We start from the raw sequence: 16,114 nt of genomic DNA on the forward strand, positions 1-16,114 counted from the left end.
CTTCTGTTCAACTTTGAGGTACCCTGTTATTAATCGGCTGTCGTCGCTGGGCCGGTGGAACTATCAAGCATTCGCGCGTCTCCGCGACGAGATAAATCGCTATCTTCTATGGCAACCCTTCGCGACGAGGAGCAGCATCCCTCGGCCGGAATCCAAGCATCGTCGCGGCTCGAAGGCTCTCGCTGCTCGGCTCGAAATGCTTTTCCAAGATTTCCCTGATCGAAATGCCGATAAATCGCCGGCTGGAGGATGCAACTATGGGAAACGCGGGGAGCTCTGTGCCGCATCGCGAATTCCGCTCGTCGAGTCAAAGGACTAACCGACGGGAGCTCCCGACTGCCGATAGGACGGCCGCCGTTCGAGAGGAAAGGAAAAGGGAAGGGTTAAGAGGCCCCGGTGGTATTCCGGATCAATTAACCGAACGGCGCCGAGGTTAACGCGGATATGAAAAGGGACGACGGCGTTACTAAGCCGAGCGAACGAGGCCTCAGGTATGCGTGTACGCAGATTGCTGCCACGGCCGTAGGCTATACGAAACATCCGTGATACCGTCGCGAGTTGTTTATCGTGCGAACACGCACCGGAGGAAACGGATCGACAGCCTATTCGCTGACTTCACCTGCAGACTTTTCATTCCAGCTCCTCGTAACACGGGGTGGCAATGTTCCGTGCTCGGTTAACGACCAACGAGCAGTCGCTGCACCTTTTGGATGACGTTTGAACTAGGCGCGTTGGAGCCTTTAACATTTACCGGGATATTTACTCGAATTTAAAACGTATTCTTCGGCATTTTAACAACGGCGCTTAAAATACGGTGCGCTGCGTTCGCGAATGCTTAATTTACAAATGGAGAAGTCACATAATAAACAAAGCAGAACGGACGTTTTCACAAAGTCGTGAAATCGCAGGTATGCGAGCAACGATCTCTGGTGGACGGCCCTAAGATACGTCAAACGTCCGTAACACCAGCGGAGAGGCGTTTATCATGTGAATACAAACGAGATTGTCACCTGCACACGCGCGAGCACGCGCCCCCGTGTTCCTCGCGTTCCTTTCTTACACCAGGTGTCCACGTTCGCTCGATAAGGTCTCGATCGTTATCTGTCGCCTTGTCGAAAGCTGAGGGGCTTGAATATTTTCGATGAAATCCAGCCGATGATTCGGTCCCGTTTAAGTTTCACCCTGATTGCACGAGGACACCTTTCCTCTTAAAATTCAACTGCTTGCTACTCGTTTCATATTTATTTTTATACTAATTAAAACTTGTCACATCTCCTGTGAAATGTGAAGTCAATAAAAGATCAAAGGATTGATAACAAAAATTATAGAAATTGGCGAAGAATATTAGTCTCGATAAGAACGATATTCAGAGTCGAGTAGTTTTCCCCAAAAAATGTTCGACGAGCCTCGTTGGTCAGTGTCGTAGGTGCGCATTCCGTCACCCGGTACATATGTAACAGCGTACCGTACACGCGGATGCATTTGCTAAGCGGATGTATTCTCGCTTGTGCGTTCACCATACGCGGTCGGCTACCACTTGCCCCCTAGTCCACCTATCACCTACCAGGCGAAACACAGTGGTCATTGTTTACGAGATTGTTTGTTAATACGACACACCGAACGCGGATCTGTTGACCGTAAAACTCCGTGCACTCGCGCGGTGCATCAAAGCGAAGCGTGCACCGTTCCATTGGCAACGAAACCGACGATCTATACCGACGCCCATTTTTGTTCGACGAAGAGAACCAGTTTCGAGGCTCGATGCACGATCGCAACGTCGTAAACAATGAAATTAGCCCCGTGTAATCCGCGAATTATCGAAGCCTGCTAATAAGCGTGCGTCCGCCGATTCTCGGCTGTTTGTGATCGCTTTGACTTTAATTAACTCGCCCCGTAATTACCTGTCCGTGCTTCGCCACGTGTGTGGTTTTCACTCTCCGAGGGGACAGACGACGAAACGGCTAAAACTTTTGTCGTTAAGCTCTTCAACCCGTCGGTGGTTAACTCTAAATTATGCATTTCATAGTTTTTCGAAGCGCAAACCGTTCCGTTCCGAATCTGTTGGTTGTTGGTTTCATTGAAAAGGAAACAACTGCTCGCGCGAAAAGAACGCTTTCGACGAGTCGGATCGAATCAAACTCGGGAATAGCCACGAGTTTATAGTATTGTGATATATGTATACTACGTGCACGGTCCCGCGAGCGCGGAAGCCAAGGATTACAAGTGGCCGTCTTTATCGGGCCAACTTATCATAGACTTTTGTGAGTCGAGGCGGTTATGCAAATAGCCCTGCTTCTCTGTCTTTTCCCTCGCTGCCCTAGCTCATTCTCTTTCCCCTCCCTGTTGCTCGTGTATTCTTTTTACAGAGAAAACATTCACGGCGTGGCTGGACCTTACCGTAAGACCCTTCCGGCGAACGCCTCTGCCAACCAGTCTCGTTTTAACATACGGCTAAGACCGTCGAGCTTCGCCGAGTCGAATCGAACGAAACGATTGTACTCCTAGGACGGACCGTGCCGTGTCCGCGACTTTTATTATTAAAAGGAATAAATGAGCGGACCCTCGTCTTTATAAAACGCGGCATAAAACGGGATCGATTCGAAACTGGTGAAACAGTCGATGCAAACTTTCGATCCTGTGTTTCTCCTTCGATTCAGTAAATGTTTCATTAACGCGTCGATCGTAATGGCTAAAAAAAAATCAAGCCCCTAACCTCGTGTCTTCTTCTAAAACGCGCGAAACACCTTTTCGTGATCGTACATCGTAACGGGACAACATATATCCGAGCGTTCCTTCTCGACCAGCAGACAGCGGCTCGAGCGGCAACGGAATCCCATAAAATTTTTATTGTCCATTAACAGTGAGCCAATAACTATAATTGAGGATGTAACGTGCATATAAATGTCGCTACCTACTCCAACAACGCAAGCAGCCATTCCTTATAAATCTCGTCGGACACGGCCAATCAGCTGCCGCGGAGCAGCAAGAATTCGTCCGTCGATTCCGCGACGGGATCGTCGATCTTCGCTAGATTTTTCGTCACGCCTCGACTACCATGCGAGCATTTCGTATCGCGAGCATTTTCAGCCGCGATAAAACCCGATGCAGGACGGTTCGTACTCAAGACAGCGGAGAGCCTTGGATAAAGAAATCGAGCTCCTCCCTTATGGTCGTGTAATCTGAATATAAAACTTCGGGACGATACCGGTAGATACTCTCCCGATCGTTATGCCCGTTTCGCGGAATCTCGATTACCCGTTTTTTAACGGAGAGTTACGACCCTCGTAATTAGCGAATTCGAGGATCGTCTTATCCTTTATTGTTCGATATCGGTACTTTGAATCGGTCCACGAGATGCGCTTGTGCCTAAAGTAAATAATAAGAATACGTACTACGCTGGCGGAGGATTTCACCCATATCGAAACGCTAACAGCTTCATTTCGAAACGAAAAGATCGATCGAGCCAACGCAGAGTCTATCAACCGATCGATAGAGATCATCGCGAGCGGCTTATCGCTGGCGCCGATCGGACGGATACGCGGCGTTGATATCTCGGTCGATTGGTTGGAAAATTTTTCGTCCACCCCGCGCGGTCGCCGGAAATTATCATAATCTTGTCGCGCATGCGGATAATGGGCTGATTTGCCTGAACGCCAGGGGCAAGCGAGTTCTGCTCGGTGCAGGAATATTCCGTAGGCGGCATAAAGTGTAGTGTTTGGAAAAAATTCCAGGAGTCCGTTAGAAGGTTAGACTTGGACAGTGGTGCGCAACTTTTTTCGCTGGTTAGTCAAGAATATGAAACGCTATTTATACGAAACAAAAGCTCCCATTTTAGCTTTTTTATGTTCACGTAACCCCTCGATTCGTCCCGTGCAGACTGGAACACCGACAGACTCGCATTGTTTTCCATCGGAGGCATCCGATTCGCGGCTAATAGTCGCGCGTTACGTAATTTATGGACAGCCGCGGAGATTTAGTTGCGTATTAAAGCGGAATGAATCGTTCTCGCTGTAATGCACTTAATCGCGTGATTCCGCGCGTTGTAAAACGTTGCCGAGACTCGGGGCATCATCGAGCGCCGATAAATTTTATCGCGACTATAAAACCAGAACTTCGTACGCAGATACCAAGATCTTTCCTCCTGGTTTATTTATCGCGTTGCTGTCGTGCCCGCGGGGTTCTTTTTGGGTTTAATTTGATTAAAGAGCCCCGAGAATCGTCGTCTCCTGCAACGATTTCCAAGGAGAGAAATGTTGTACGTTCAACGAGTCCCGCGGTTACTTAACTTCCGAGGACGCTGCCTCGATAACAATTCGCTTCCGATCGATAAACGGAAGCGTTACGAACGCGCAGGAAGCATAAAGTATATTTTTTCGTAGAGATTAAAAGACTGTGTTATAAGATGCAAAGGCGAGCTAGCTGTATGGGATTTAACGAATATCTATGGCATCTAACAACGCAAATGACTCGAAATTTCGAGGTAGAGAAGGATGTGTTGAAAGTAACGAAGGTCGTAACGATGGAAGCTTAAATCCACGAATCTCAACGCAAACAGATTTCCAACGCGAGTAGGGTGAAAGATCAATGCTGGAGCTAGCATCAGAGAACCGCTTGGAAAAGCAACGCGACGGGCGGGCGGATTTTGTTTCGCAATAATCAGAGACCGGCTGCTGTAGCAACGCTGGGTTTCAGCCTGTATGCAAACGGGGCCCGTGTGTGTCTATGCGAACCGCGAGCACGCACGATCGTTACGGGTCTGTCGAGCGCCACGATCGATCGATCGCTTTGTCGATCTTTGAATGTCGATTGAAACGTTCATTCTTGTTGTTGGTAAAAGTAACGTAGCCTGGCAACGCCTGTCTCGGTCTCTTGACCGGACTCTTGCGTCGCTTATAGTTTCCCGGGCTACGAAGGAACTGCCTCGAGCTATTAAATTCGCGAACTGCGGTCCTCTTACGAAACGGATCTGTTCCGTTTCGTCCTCGTTCCGACAACTGAAAAATAAGTCGCCATTGCCGATCGAGCCAGCTATTAACCGGTCGACCGGTTAATTGGCCAAACATACGCGACTGGATTTCCAAGGAAGGGAGAAGCCGAGAAGCATCTTAGACGCTTCAGCGACTAAAACAAGCGAGATAAACTATGCGTACAGTTAGTCGTCCAGTAGGATATACTCGCAGCGGCCCAGTTCCCCAATAAGGATTTGCATCGGAGACGCATTCCTGGCTGACGTTGAACGATAACGTAGGAGCGTCGATATTCCGTATTCCGAGGGGTAGAGTTTCCCGCAAACTTGTCCCCGTAACCGCTCCTCTTTCCAATTATCTTCACCTTCGGAGCCTAGCGGATCAGGTGCAAAGTATCGTAATTGGGTTTTACCGGAAATTAGACGGATAGGCTGGCCGCGACCAGACATGGAAGCAGCGGCCTACTTCGTTGCCGCGGGAGGCGCTGCCACCGGTCCCAACGAAAAACGACCAAGAGTTCGCGTATAGAAATTGCGTGGGCTCGCGTACCTTATCAGCTTCGCCCCCCTTCGTCGCCTCCTGGACAGCTCGGAGAACCCGATCGACTCGATTCGACCGTTAGCGAAGGAAAAGCCGATCGCGTCGTGGACTTTCTCCGAGTCCGGCGCGAACACGTTCGCATCGAAACACGGCTCGGTCGAGTCCTTTTCCGATCGTCCTCGTCGCGACCTCGTCCCGTGGGCGTGCTCGCACCTGCCGCGCAATAATCACCTCCCCAACGGTGGCGTGCCTTTCTCCAGAATTCGCAAATGCCACGGACTGGTATTCACTTTTAGATCGCGATTCCGTAACCGACCGCGCGGCTACCGTCATTTCGCGATCGCGATTTCAGAGCTGGTACTCCTCTCGTTCCTGTGATAGGTGATTACCGTCTTCGCTGCATTCAGACTCGAAGAAGCAACGCTGGCAAAACCATTTCGAATGCCTCTGAAAGAGGGAGTCATCCTCGCAGGGGTGTCGAACGAATGCTGTTCCTTTCATCGGATCAAAATCCTCCGAACGGGAAGCGCGGTACGACGGTTCTCGATCACCGGAAGCAAGGATCTCGTGGTCGTTGTCGGATCAGTCGGGTTATTCTACGCGGCCGTAACAAATCAGCGACAGAATCAAAAGTACGTTGGCTGTCCCTCGGTCGAATTACGGTAAATTAGCGGTAGTAAAGAGGCAACGGTGAGCAGCAGGTACCTACATCGAAGAGAAGAGTCGGACGAACGGACGGACGGGCGGGGGCAAACATAAATTAAGATGGGGGACTGATTATGAGGCGAGGGCAGGCTATCATTACCCGAGCCATCGTGACCGGTCGACCCTGCAGCCGCGGCTGCTGAACACACCGCTCGCTCTCTCGGCGCATCATGTTCGCAATCCGCCTGCCTCGTGCCCCGATAATGCCGGGGTGGGAACTGCAAATTATTAATCTCTGTTCCTGCATTACATAGTTCAGCGAATATGAAACGAGCATTGTCAGAGACGCGAAACCACCGTTCCCGAAGGAGCCGACTCGACAAAAGGATACCCAGCCGATCTCTGGCGGCGGTGACGATTGCTCTTGCTCTTCCTGGACGCGACAACGTTTCAACCCTCGAAACTAGGCCGTTGCGTGGGCGCTGGAATTCCAGGAGAGGGAATCGCGATGATATTCTACGAATGGCTATGACTGCGAGAAACTGGCAGAGTCAAAACTCGAGAGCACGCACCATTCAAAATGTCCAAACGATGACGTAGAAAACTGTTTCGTGCTTTCCAGACATCCGCGGTGAAACGTATTAGGTAACAACGAGCTGTTAACTCGACAACAAAATCAATCGGGTCGTTGTCGCAGCGTGTGACATAAACCTATCCCCAAGAAACTTCAACAGAGGAAACTTATAGAAGTTAATGAATTCACAGCATGTTAGACGCCGCCCGAAGCCTGGAATTAGATGTCCCTCGTATCGCCTGAATTGCGTGCAGATGATAGCTGACAGGTACACGGAGTTTGTTGACCCTAGCTTACTCGCTCTACTGAAACTGTTCAACAGTGTAACTACACAGTTGCACGACGCGAACGGGTAACGAGGGTCTCCTCGAAACATCCCGAGCCCTCGATCGCGGAGATTTATCATGCACAACTGTGACGAGCAGCTTCCTGTACGACATCGATCGGTGTCTAATCGTTACCCAAGAAAATACAGGCGCGAATACCCTCTTCGACTTCTTATAAAATATCCGTCTAAAATGTGGCTTCGTCTGAGTAGAGGTATCTCCTCGATGAAACTGCATCTTTTCAACCAACACGAGTACGCTGGACGCACCGTGCCGAAGACCGATAAATTTGCATACGATCGATCTCGAACCTATCGCTGGATCGATTCGTTCACGGCGAATCGCTGGGTGATCCCGCACCGTCCACCGATTATGATGTTCGCCCGGTTATCAGATACTGCGCCCATAATTTTCCGTATCTCTCTCGATTCGTACGCTAATAACTTTTGTCGCTCGTAATTTACGCGTCGATACGTGTGCAAACATTCTTCCGGCTAGGCGACGTCGCTGAAATTACAGCAGCCTGATCGCGATATACTCTGAGAACTTTATCCACGAGGATTCATCACACTCGCATTCCTTCAAAGGCGTGCATCATCGTAGAACTCGAGATCGGACTCCTCCCACTTCGTACCTCGTCGAACTTGGATTCATCTTCGAAAGCAGACGCGCGTGAATCATCGTCGCACCTGCGATTTCGTCGACTTCCGACGGAAGTGCTTCCTCTTCGAACTCGTAGCTTTTTTTCGAGCCTGAAATTCCGCGATGGCACCAGCGAACTCGGAGACACTGGATACTATGACGCGACGACAACACGCTACGACGTCCGTTCGTGCCGATGGAGTCTCTTAATCTGAGAGCGGACGGAATAATCGAGCTGCGGAAGAAACGCGTCCGCCATTGATCGAACGGTTCGATGGTCAAGAACCAGTTCGCAATCAGTTCAACCGGAAAAGCGGCGCGTGGAAGGGGTAGTCGTTGCGATTCACGTGGCACGCGCACGTGGATCATCTGAGCGTCGCCTGGGAAATCTGGAAAAACGCATCGTTAAGAGAATGTTTATACGTTTAACGAGCGTTTCGTTTCAAGAGTGCTCCGGACTGCGGTTTATTTATTTGTTAACAAAACTGTTTCGAAACACCGAAAGGTTGAAACGTCGTTCGAAGGGAAACCAGAGTATGATTTCCCCACGCGAGGAACGAACGTTGTTTGCCAATTGTTGGGACACTGGGAGCTAAATAGCGCAATCCTCGGTCAGGGTACAATTGCGAGATATCGGCCACTAGACGGAGGTCTAGGTCTAGGAGTCTATTGCGAGCCTAAGCACTCGGGGCTGATATAGTTCAGTGCTCGCGAGGGTGCAACGTGTGGCCTCGTTACGTTAATGGCGTCATGCTCTGGCGCCCCACAGACTACTCTACGGACCAGTCGGGCCGACAAGCAATGCCCGCTGCGAACGAGTCAATGGAACCCTTTAGACTGCGGTAACGAACGCCGCAAGGGATGTACCACGATCTTCTAAATCGAAGCAAACTTTTTCAAACACTGTAAACAGGAATAACGAGAACAAAATTTGAGAAGAGCATCAACACCGATCACGAGGAGGAAATTTCTTCAACCGTCGACTCGCTCTGCTTGAGATATCCTCGTCGCTCATCGCCCCTCCTCCGGCATAATTAAAATAACGTGCTGCCCCGTAATCAAGCCCTGCCACTTATCGGTTTAAGGTTCATCGTAAACGCGTAACACGCGAGACGTTGAATTATACCATAGAATTTTCAACGTCGGAACGTCGTTCGCCAGGTGAGGCACCCGTACAAGGTTAAAGAAACCAAGAAGACAAGAATTATTTCCATAGAGCAAACATAAAGTTCGATCCCTAATTGAGGCTTCCCGTATCGGTTCCGTGCGATCGGTACGAGGACGTTCGTCGAGCCCGTCGATCCCCTACTGGACGATCGCGATCGTTAACGATAATACGGCGTCTTGGGTACTCGCTTGGGCATAGACGACCACCGTCCAGACTTGTCGGCTACTTTCTCCGGCAGCCGACCAAGATTCGTATTATCAGCTGATCCAGAATCAACCATCGACCTCTCACCCGTGGTGGAATACGCTATTGAAACTCTTCGCGAACGTATTAATAAAAAGCGCGTTTCACTCTTTGCAGATCGAAAAGAAGGTCAGATAATTAACGAACCTAACGCACCGTATCCATGTCACTAACGCGACAGAACGAATCACCTTTCGATTAACCACGTCTGAGAAACGTCGAGCCCTCGACACGCGTGTCTCGAAGAATCGAGCTTTCAAAGTCGGTCCGCGAGGCAGTAACTTTGTAGTTGCAGCTATGACTTTCCTTCGTTTCAGAAATCACGCGTGTCGATGACTCCCAGCGCGTTTCCAGAGTGACGAAGCATATCCTTCCATCCTCTTTCCACCATCTGCGTTGAAAAGTAACACTATTCCGATTGCCAACAACGATCGTTCCGCCCGATTCAATTCTCTGATCGAGAATTTCAAATGAAACTCCTCGCAGTCCTTCTCTTCCTAGTTCTAAAACCTCTCAGGGTTTCAATTCGATATATGGTCGCGATCCCTCCCAGGGTGATCAAACGATGGTACAATTAATTACCGTCGCATCATCCGCGTTGCTCGGCAATCCGTTGCACCGCCGATGGAAACAATACGATACGATTCGCCAAACAATGCTGGCCGTCGTTAATCCGCGCTGTCGCCCTCGAAATCTACGATTGCCTCCTACGCGGCGAGTCCGATCGAGTCCCACTTAATTCGAAGCCCGCGGTCTCGCAGAGTTCTCCGCTTTAACCTGCGTTAGCGGCAGCGAGCAGCGGGTGTGCGCGCGCGTCCACGCGTGCCCGCGACCAGTGTGTACACACGGATAACAACCTCGAAGGTACCTGCTTTTCTGCCAATGTAAACGTCTCTACGTACCGCTCGAGTACTATGCAGAGATACTTGCGCAAACATCGAGTCGGACGAAGCACGGTTCCAGCAACGGCCGAGTCCGAGCGCCTGTTTCGCTGGCTCTCGCAACGACTCTAACCCATTGTCAGCGTATCAGCTTCGGGCACCTTCGAACTTGCGTCGAGAGTGGCTTGAAAATCTGTTTAGCTCCTTAACCGCGGAGCGCGCCATATGGCGCGACCGTAAACCCGTGAGCTACTGGAAATACGTATACAGGGTGTCCCGATGTAGATGCCTCTGTTACAAAGGGAATTATACGGTTGTACTCGAATTGCAGAGGCATTCCCGACCCAACGCAAATTACTTTCCGAAGCTTGATTCGAAGCTTTTGCGACCGTATATCGGTGGCTCGATAATTTCATCTTATCGTTGTCCCTGAGAAATTCGAGAGGCGTCGAAATCTTGCAAAAATTCGCGTTCGACAACCAGGTATGCGCCTACGATGATACCGTTGCGAACCGTGAGCCACACCCTTGTCCGTGCACACGGGCATCCATACACGCGCGATGGAACCGGCGGCAGATACACGCGACTATGTGTACACCAGCAGTTGTACCGATTGTATCTCGGCGTCCAGACGCGCTAGACCCGTGGAAAAGGGAAGAGTCGCGTGGAATTCGAAGCGAAAGCACCGATCCTTCTTTCGATCCCGGCCGACGCAGCCGTCCTCCGGTCGAATCTACGAATTCCTCTTTCTCTGCGAAACATTTTAATTTCAGCGAAGAATGTTTTCACTCGAAACGCGTCGACAGCGCAGATCGGCGAAATTCTGACCGCTTCGGAAGAGTGATTCATGTATGCGAAGTATGCGAAGTACGCGCGTATCCGTCAGGTAGAAACAGACAGCGCGTCAGACACGAATATCGCTGGGGCGCACGATCTCGCGGTAATCTTTCCGAAATACACGATAAAGTCGCGTCTAAATACACGCATCGATGAGATAAAACGTCTACTTGTAGTTATCGCGGCCGTAAAACGTCCGGGGACTGGTCTAATCGGCGAACAGAATTTCCATGCACGTCCGCGACAGAATAAAATCGAGGCGAGAGCGTTGGAACAGAAATTACACGGGATTATCGAGTCGAAATTGGCACGACTGGCGAACCGACTACTCTCTCCGTAGTCCTGGCCACGGGCGCGCGGATCGCCGAGCGCGTTGCAGCCTCCCTCCACGGGCGCGCGTCATTAAACCAGTATATCCTAGACAACTGGCGCTGATTATTTAGCAATACAAATCATTCCGCGCGCGAGCTCTATCTCCGTGCTCGTCGTCCGCGCTCTGTCTGTCCCTCTCGTTCCCGTCGATGTATCCGAAGCGGGTTCTCGCGTGCGCGGGCGTGGTACGTACCACTTACGGCGCGAGAGGCGAACGGAACGCGCGTACACGCGAACCGTGAGCGTGCAGGTACACGCCGCTCTCCGGCTGTGTGCATCAGATAGAGCCGAACGGAGAAACAGTTTTGTTGATTAGCGAGCTCGTTGAACCGGCCGTATTACTTTGTCGAATCGCAGAAACGCTCCCTCGCGAGAGTTATGGCGGATCGAGGGCTTAAATATCGTCGCCCGTGTCTCCGCTTTATCGCGCGGCGCTTACGGATCGGCGACAAGGGTCCGCGGCTGTAGCGCACTTTTAGCAAACTCGACCAGCGTGTTATCGACGGATGAAAAACGATGCTCGTCGTCGTTCCCATGAGCGATCGAATGGTTCGAAAACAATTAATTTTATCTTTCCCCGCGGAAACTTGTGGTTTATCCTGGCATAATTCGTAGGATATTCCGTGCGTTAAAAATTCGAGGGCATTTACATAAACAAGTACAGAAGAATACCTCGCGTTTCCCGTAAAATAAACAAGTACCGAGCTATAAACCCGCAAACGACCCGCCGTTGGAGCTCCTTTCCGCGTACACGACGGCGATCGTTCCCAATAGAGACGCGTCTCGGCGTTACGATCCTCCGAGCTCGTTCGATGACTCATCGTGCCCGGAGATGCACCGATAGAGCGTTATCGCAAAGGTCGTCGGTCGGATCGATGTTATCACGGTGGCTGCCGCTAATCAGCGCCAGCGAAAGAGAAGAACGCGGCGTGGTACAGGCCAGCCAGACCGCTTCCTGAAACGTGCGGGGCGGTGGCACCTTCTGACGGAAGGTAAGCAGCGAAATATGCTCGATCGCGGTGAAATCAACCATGAACTCGAGTCTTCTCCGTCGCGAGGAAGCATCGCCTCCGGGATTCGAGCCACGCCGAGGCGGTTTTCGCGGTTCTGTTGCTTGACCCGGAATACGTTCGAAATAATCGTCGGTCATTAGTCTCCTCGCACGATCATCATTTACCCCTGACCGCTATCAGCGACCGGCGGAGTCGATGCTTCATGTTGAACGTCTCTCTCGGACTGTACGATAGTTCCCTATCTACGCCCATTTGTATTTATTAGCGATTCGTCGGACGGTGTTCGCGTTGATCCTTTTTACATCTCGCATAGACGGATGTGCGATGCGATGGGATGCTAGATCTGTAGCAAGTTCTAACATAACGGCAAACGTATTTTCTCCGATGTGTGCCGGCGTTATCTACGATTGCTAATTGATATTTTTAGCGATGCAACTCCGCGTGACACGACAACTTTTACTACGAGATAGTCCTCGAATTTTCACGATCATCTCAGGCCAATGACTTTCAATTTTCCCATGCACCTTATCCTTCTCGTCTAGCGCCGGTGTCGCTGACTTCCGTCGGCTCCTTCGCGCCTGTTCGCGGGTCTGCTCGTCCGTTCACGGTCAGAATCGTAATCGAAGGCACGATCACGGTGTATCGGCGACGCGATTTTTACGACCGTGCGCGAATAGTCGTGGCCGATGTCATTATCCTAGGCGAGCAGATAATGCCGACTCGACCGCGCGAATAGCTTGGATCGGCAGGCGAGGCATGCGGGAGCCTGGAGCCGCATTATCGCGAGATTACGTAAGCGCGGCATACGGTACGCTTGTGTTACGCTGTAATTAGGACCAGCCTGGCATAACCGCGCCGCCGCGGAGCGCAAATACGCCCGGCGTGTAATCCGCGTTCGTATTAACGATCAACGATAAACCTGAACGGAGGATGGGCCCATGGAACAGGCGAACAAAAACGAGGCGAGTCGTTCGAGATATCGCGCGCGAATGCCGGCGTCGGTGAAAGGGCGCGTTTTGATCGATCCTTCGCGTCGCTCGGTGCTTTTACTTTCCACCGATGGCTGGAATCGTTCCACGAGCTCGGAAACGCTCGAGCTGAGAACGCGGTGTAGGCGGATTCGTCGAAAACGTGAGAGGAATTCGGAGAAATTTGGTTCTATCGAATTAACGATCAAGTATCGTAGGGATTTCAATGGAACAGGGATCTTTGAGCACTCCCCAAGACTCCTCAAGTCCTCGAAAAGAATGGCGTGAACAAGGAGATGGATGGAACCGGCTTGGGGTCGAAATCGACGCCACGCGTTCGTAAATCAAGCTTCTCCGCGCTAACCAGGCGTCTCCGATAAATTAATAACCGCGGGATTACGTCAGGCTCGGTTCCACAATGTGCGGGCGAGTCCGCGAAAATCAAGATCTCGCGGTTCTCGTTCTCGACGCACGGTTGATTAATACCCAGATGTAATTACTGGCCGGAGGAAGGGCGCGCGCGAGAGAGAAGAGGGCAGCTCGCGCCGTCGACGAGGGCCGCGAGAAGAGGACGGTGCGTCGCGGTGCCACGGCGAGAAGGCGGAGGCGAAGAAGAAGAGGAATAACGCGGAGGAGGCGGAGGCTGTTAAGCTGCCGAGAGAACGAAATCCTGACAGATTTCATCGTGAGCTGACGTAAACAATTTGCGAATGTAAATACCTGTTGAATATTGAGCGCGGCGAGAGACCTCGAGGGGCCTCGCGCTAGCCTCACACCTTACGACCGTTTACCCTTTAAACTTCTGATTACATCCACCACCTTCCACCTTCCACCTTCCACCTACCGCGGCGAACCACGTGTACACACACCGAGGCGTTGTCTACATCATTTGGCATAAATTATGCGAACATTGTGCTGCCACGGTGGATCCGCGCCGCGCTGCCCGACGCGTATCGCAGACCTATCCGTCCGCCTCGCGCGATTCGCAACCACGCGGCCGATCGAGGGCCTCGATAAACTCGTGAGATCCCTCCTTTAAAATGGCGATGCTACGAGGCACCGTCATCGTCGATGCAATTCCCGCGTTAAAACTCGTGCCGCGTTCACACGGTCCTCCGTTTTCGGAGACGAAGGGATAGGCTCGAGTACCGTCCTTCGAACCTTTGGCGCCTCAGCCCCGAACGTGCCCGTACCTCGCGCGAGACCACTCTTTGGAAAGGTAGAAAATTCATCTCGCACCAATTATTAACGATGATTATCAAGCGATAAAGAAGGCATGTTGTTTTGATGCCAGTCTTCGAGATGGGAATCAAATTCCGTCTCGATCTTGGTACATCGCGATACGAATTTCTCCAAGTCTAAGTCGCTATAATGATCGATAGCACCGCGAAAGTTTTAATTTAGCAATCGTGCTACATTTTTTCCGTTCGACGAAACGCCGCGAACATTCCAGATGTTATCGTCTCCTCTCGATACTGCCAAGCTCCCAGCTACTCGATTAATTGTTCCATCGTTAAAACGCAACTTCTTATCGATCTCGCACGGCGATACGCTCTTCGCGAATCCCACGAAGGATACATTTTCCCGCGCAGTGACGCGATCTCGACGACCCGAGAAAAAATGATTATCGCGCCGCGATTAATAACCGCTGGCTCCGTCGAATCGAGGCGCAGGTATAATTTATCGACGCCGACTGAATTGAAAATAAAGTTCGCCTGGATGTTGCGCCAATTAGATCGGAGCGGAAGCTTCGCGTTCTAACGCGTAAACGGCGATAAGAACGGGTGTTAGGATAATTGGTGATTTCTCACCATCGATCGCCAGGACCGATAATCCAATCGTCGTATCGTGTAACCATCGCGAGATTCGCCGTGCATTTTATACTAACGGGATCACTCGTAACGGGATGCGCGTTAACAGCCGATCTTATTCGGTAGTTTCGGCAACCCTTACTTTCCTAGCAACTTATTATAGAGAATAAAATGAAATTGTTCGACTCACCATCTTGGTTCATCCCGTGGCCGCCGTCATCTGTTCGAAAGAGAAAAAAAACAATGTTTCGTTAGAATTGAAAATCAAAGGGAAGTGGTTCTTTGGTAAACGCGATAGAAAATAATAGTACAACGCGATGGGTTTGGAAGAAGAGTTCAAGACTGGTCGATGTCGAGCATCGATAGTCCTTCCGCCAGGCGAACCCGTCTCGCGGGCACATTCGCGTTCGCAAAAAGATCGACTTCTAATATTGCACGTTGCAGATCATGACGACTCGCAACGGGGAACGATAGCGGCCCGTAGCAGCGAGCTGCAACCTATTTGTACTGGTACCTGGTATCGCGGCATCGCGCTGTGTTCCTTTATTTAACCCCATAAATAACCCGTCGCTATCTCACCCCGAACGTTTTTCTACCGAAGACGAACACAGACGCGCGCAGCAAAATATTACGTGCTGCCAGTCACTCTGTTACGGGGTTGCCACGATGGGAATCCCCACGAGCAATCCGCGCGGGCACCCAACGGAAAGAACAACGCCTTTGCACGGGCATTCTTTTTTAACCCGCCGAAAGAAGAATGCGGGTTCCTGGAGTTAAAAGAAGGAAAACCGAGGGTCGATAGATCGTTTCTTCTCAATTTTTCAAATGTTCAAAAGTCGAGGAGTGTCCCAATGGGAACAGGCAACCCTAATATTATCGTCACTTTGAGAGTTTCGAACGAACAAGAGATCCGTTCAACGTCGATTTCCAGGCTGCCGCGATCGTGGAACGCCGATCGATCGAACGCGATTACAAAATCGAGGCAAAACTGGACGGCGGTCTCCGCGAAGCGAAACGATAGCATCGCGAGGTTAGTAAAGCATATAATTCTTCGTGGCATTAAGCGAGCCGTGAGCGGTGGTCACTGCATCCAGCAGGTATTAATTACAAATTAATGCGACTAGATA

At 50.9% G+C, this 16,114-nt stretch overlaps 1 protein-coding gene across 7 annotated transcripts in view; it reads right to left on the reverse strand.

The window, feature by feature from the left end:
* LOC128876733 (paired box protein Pax-5-like) overlaps positions 1–16,114 on the reverse strand; it is a 114,256-nt gene that overhangs the window by 69,347 nt on the left and 28,795 nt on the right. For all 7 annotated transcript variants that reach the window (XM_054123334.1, XM_054123330.1, XM_054123329.1 and 4 more), the window contains exon 3: positions 15,178–15,207. In XM_054123334.1, coding sequence (XP_053979309.1) covers positions 15,178–15,207 — 30 coding nt within the window. The remainder of the gene's footprint in view (positions 1–15,177; positions 15,208–16,114) is intronic.

Source organism: Hylaeus volcanicus, chromosome 5 (genome assembly GCF_026283585.1).
Source record: "Hylaeus volcanicus isolate JK05 chromosome 5, UHH_iyHylVolc1.0_haploid, whole genome shotgun sequence".
Classification (NCBI taxonomy): domain Eukaryota; kingdom Metazoa; phylum Arthropoda; class Insecta; order Hymenoptera; family Colletidae; genus Hylaeus; species Hylaeus volcanicus.